Source organism: Helianthus annuus, chromosome 1, assembly GCF_002127325.2.
Source record: "Helianthus annuus cultivar XRQ/B chromosome 1, HanXRQr2.0-SUNRISE, whole genome shotgun sequence".
NCBI lineage: Eukaryota > Viridiplantae > Streptophyta > Magnoliopsida > Asterales > Asteraceae > Helianthus > Helianthus annuus.
In genome coordinates, this window is record NC_035433.2 from 113,168,587 (window position 1) to 113,173,477 (window position 4,891).

General features: G+C 41.9%; 1 protein-coding gene across 1 annotated transcript; it reads left to right on the forward strand.

Annotated features, from left to right (window-relative positions):
- The first annotated feature begins 247 nt into the window (after positions 1–247).
- LOC110928877 lies at positions 248–1,666 on the forward strand. The gene is made up of 2 exons (XM_022171935.1): positions 248–316; positions 425–1,666. Exons 1-2 carry the CDS (start codon positions 248–250, stop codon positions 1,664–1,666), a joined length of 1,311 nt encoding a protein of 436 aa, XP_022027627.1.
- Positions 1,667–4,891: the final 3,225 nt, after the last annotated feature.

Below are 4,891 nucleotides of genomic sequence, written 5' to 3' on the forward strand. Positions count from 1 at the left end.
TTTAAAAATTGTTCACATTATTATGTGGATATTATACATGTGCAATGTTTGGTCCACTAGCATTTAATGATTGAATTATTTTTGGATATCATCTTATGTTGTTATTATTGTTATAATAATAGAAACGACGAAATGTCACGAAAAATGAGACAGGGTCCTAGACTACCTACCACCCCAGAAGAGTTGGCACAACTCATAGCCCAACACGTTAATACTGCCATGGAATAGCGCGATGCTAACCAGAATAATGGCCAGAGACGTGGATATGATACTCATGGGCATGGTTTTGGTGGAACACAGATCGGAAATCCTCCAGGTAATATAATGATCGGAAAGTTTTAGTGTTATGATATAATCAGACCGTGATCTTGATTTTTCATTAACTATGTAAACAGTACATAGGTGTACACGCAAAACAATCCAGGGTTGCAGCCCAAGATCATTTACTGGTGCCCTATGCAATGACGTGGCAACGGTATGCATGATGTCGGGCCATCATAGTGGGTCGACTATTCAAGTAATTCAGCATTTCGAGCCTAGATCTGGGGATTCACGGAAGCAAAAGTCTGAAAGCTCGAAGAAGGATCCCGAAGAGAAGCGTGAGAAGAAACGTAGTTTGGAGAAAGCGTGTGTAGCTAACTCTAGTGGTTTAGGAAAGGATAATGCTAAGGATGGCAGGAGTGGTTTAGAGAAGAAAACTCATGGTGATGAGCAGGGAAAGTGCGCCACATGTGGTCGAACTGGACATGTGACTCAGGAGTGCTATGCTAAGAATACGTCGGAGGGAGATAAACTTGAGGGATGCTACGAGTGTGGTGAGCAAGGACATTTCAAGAGAGATTGTCCGAAAGCGAAGGGTCAGAATGCCAGGGGCAGAGCGTTCGAGCTAAATACTGGGAAGGCACGTGACGATCCTGCTGTTGTTACCGGTACATTCTTGATCAATAACCATTCTGCGTTCGTACTCTTTGATACTAGAGCTGACTTGAGTTTTGTTTTGAAAAACTTTGAGCCATTTCTGTGTTCTCCAACAAGTAAGCTAAGTAAAAAGTACTCGATAGAACTAGCAAATGGTAAATTGATAGAGACTAGCGAAGTCGTTCGTAATTGTAGTATTCGGTTAGACGATTATAGTTTTAGTATTTATTTATTACCAGTGGAGCTGGGTAGTTTTGATGTAGTGGTTGGGATGGATTGGCTATCCAAGAATAAAGCTGAGATTAAATGTTCGGAGAAGCAAGTGAGGATACCTCATCCTGGTGGTGGTGAAGCTATAGTTGTTCACGGAGACCGATCGACTCAAGTGTCGAGTGTTGTTAGTGTTATGAAGATGCTTAAGATGTTACGCAAGGGTTATCATACGTTCTTAGTTAACGTAGTGGATACGAAGGCTGAAGGTAGGAAGATCGAAGAGATTCCTATAGTTCATGATTATCCGGAAGTTTTCCCTGAAGACTTACCTGGATTGCCTCATGCGAGACAGATCGAGTTTAGAATTGATCCGGTACCTGGCGCTGCACCAATTGCAAAATCTCCTTATAGATTGGCACCGTCAAAGATGAAAGAATTGTCGTATCAGCTTCAAGAGCTACTAGATAAAGGTTTCATTCGACCAAGCTTTTCTCCTTGGGGTGCACCTGTTTTGTTCGTGAAGAAGAATGATTGATCCTTCAGGATGTGCATTGACTACAAAGAGCTAAACAAGTTGACAATCAAGAATCGGTACCCTCTACCGAGAATTGACGATTTGTTTGATCACCTACAAGGATCCAACTACTACTTGAAGATTGACCTGCGTTCAGGATATCATCAGTTGAAAGTTGCTGATGAAGATGTTCCGAAGACTACTTTTAGAACACGATATGGCCATTACGAGTTTTTAGTCATGCCTTTTGGTTTAATCAATGCGCCAGCTGTGTTCATGGATCTCATGAACAGGGTATGCAAACCCTATTTGGATAAATTCGTGATAGTATTCATCGACGATATACTTATCTATTCGCGAACCAAAGAAGATCATGAGCAACATCTGAAGTTGATACTGGAGCTACTGAAGGAAGAGAAGTTGTATGCCAAGTTCTCTAAGTACGAATTCTGGATTCGAGAAGTTCATTTTCTCGGACACGTCATAAATGAGAAAGGTATACACGTGGATCCGTCGAAGATAGAGGCGATCAAGAATTGGGAAGCGCCAAAGACTCCGTCAGAGGTGCGACAATTCTTAGGACTTGCTGGGTATTATCGGAAATTCATAAAGAATTTCTCCAGATTAGCGCAGCCTTTGACGCTATTGACCCAGAAGGAGAAGAAGTTTGATTGGACAGAAAAGCAGGAGGAAACTTTTCAGCTGTTGAAGGAAAAGTTGTCTAGTGCACCTATTCTTTCCCTTCCAGAGGGAAATGATAATTTCATTGTGTACTATGATGCGTCACGTTTGGGCCTCGGATGCATGCTTATGAAGAAGGACAAAGTGATAGCCTATGCATCCAGACAATTGAAAGTGCACGAGAAGAATTACACGATGCATGATTTGGAGTTAGGAGCTCTTGTGTTTGCCTTGAAGATCTGGAGACATTATTTATATGGCACGAAGTGTACGATTTACACGGACCATAAGAGCCTCTAGCATATCTTTGATCAGAAGGAGCTCAACATGCGACAGCGGCATTGGGTAGAGTTACTCAACGATTACGAGTGTGATATCCGTTATCACCCTGGTAAAGCAAATGTTGTTGCTGATGCGCTCAGTAGGAAGGAGTGGGAGAAGCCTCTACGTGTGCGTGCTTTGGGTTTGACCATACAGATGAGTTTGACCGATCGAATTCGTAATGCGCAACGAGAAGCTTTAAAGGCTGAGAACCTGAGAAGAGAAGGTTTGAGAGGATTAGAGTGTGAACTGATACCAAAAGCGGATGAAGTGATGTATTTCATGAACCAGATTTGGGTTCCGCTTAGAGGTAACCTACCTGAACTGGTTATAAACGAAGCTCATAAATCCAGATATTCTATTCACCCAGGTTCTACCAAGATGTATCAGGATATTAAGGAGTTATATTGGTGGCCGAATATGAAGAGAGATATTGCGGTGTACGTGAGTAAATGTCTGACATGCTCGAAGGTGAAAGCTGAACATCAGAAGCCGTCTAGGCTCCTGTAGCAACCAGAGATTCCTAAGTGGAAATGGGAACATCTTACGATGGACTTTATCACCAAGTTACCCCGTACGTTGCGTGGACATCATACGATATGGGTAAGCGTGGATCGATTGACAAAGTCTGCACATTCCTATCGCTTAAGGAAACAGACAATACGGAGAAGATATCGCAGTTGTACCTTAACGAGATTGTAGCCAGCCATGGAGTACCAGTGTCAATAATCTCAGATAGAGACGGACGGTTTGACTCTCGGTTTTGGCGATCTCTCCAAGAATCGTGGGTTCTTGTTTGGACATGAGTACTGCGTATTATCCCCAAACTGATGATCAGAGCGAGAGAACCATTCAGACGTTGGAGGATATGTTGAGAGCGTGTGCGATTGATTTCGGTGGAAGTTGGGATACTCATTCGCCTTTGGCTGAGTTTTCTTACAAAAATAGTTACCGCTAGTATCAAGGCCGCTTCGTTTGAAGCCTTGTATGGAAGGAAGTGTCGATCACCACTTTGCTGGGCTGAAGTCAGCGAGAAGCAATTGACCAGACCCGAGCATATCCAGGAAACCACCGAAAAGGTTGTCCAGATCAAGGGAAGGTTGAAAGCTACCGTAGATCGACAGAAGAGTTATGCGGATAACCGGAGGAAACCGTTGGAGTTTCAGGTTGGTGATAGAGTGATGTTGAAGGTGTCGCCTTGGAAAGGCATTGTGAGATTTGGAAAAGGGGGAAAGCCGAGCCCGCGACATATAGGTCCTTTCGAAATCGCATCTCGAGTTAGATCAGTCGCATATAGGCTCAAGCTTCCACATGAGTTGAGTGAAGTTCATGACGTATTTCATGTCTCCAATTTGAAAAAGTGTTTGTCGGATGAGACACTAATTATACCCCCCTGAGAGGTTCGAGTGGACGATAAACTGAGATTTATCGAAGAACCAGTAGGAGTTCTGGATTGGAAAATTCAGAAACTTAGGAGGAGTAGGATTAAGTTGGTCAAGGTTCGTGGGGATTCTAAACGTGGACCCGAGTTCACCGGGGATTGACAGGACCAAATACAATGTAAATATCCTCACCTCTTCCCACCTAGTGCGAAAACGAAACCTACAGAATAGAATTTCGGGGACGAAATTTCCTAAACAGAGGGAGATTGTGACACCCGGCTATTTAGGATGTACCGTACAAATGTAACACGTGTCATGAATAAATAAAAAGGCTGTATATGACTGATATTAATGTTTTTATGTGATATTTGATGTGTTGGTAAATCCAAACTTTGATAAAAATTATGTTGGCAATAATAAGATAAACGCTTATCGCGTAACGAACAAAATGCGAAACGAACGTCGGTGACCGCCAAATCAATGTCAAAATCATAAAAATAATCTTTTATGATTAAAATAGTAATTTTAATCATGTTCGGAAGGAAAAATAAATTAAAATGCTAAGAAACTCTGTTTTTCGAGTTTAGGCGCGTACCGCGCGATACTGCGCGTATCTGCCAAAATACTGTTAACGCAGCCAGTCAAGGCAACTGATAATTACATCAGTAATATTTTGGCGAGTTTATTTTTATAGAGTGATAAAAATAATTTAAAACGCCATAAAACGGGGTTAAAACGCTAGATAAAATACCCGATATATGTAAATACCAGTAAAATACCAGTTTTGATCTATATATATGTAAATATATGTATGTATGCGTGTAGTATATATGTATAGTGAGAGTGTGAGGACATGTGGTGG

What these genes read in the sequence shown, in the direction of transcription:
- LOC110928877 (XM_022171935.1), top strand. Translation starts at nt 248, where the DNA reads ATGGCCAGAGACGTGGATATGATACTCATGGGCATGGTTTTGGTGGAA. An exon ending in ACAGATCGGAAATCCTCCAG is followed by an intron (nt 317 to 424) that starts GTAATATAATGA and finishes AAAACAATCCAG; the next exon opens with GGTTGCAGCCCAAGATCATT.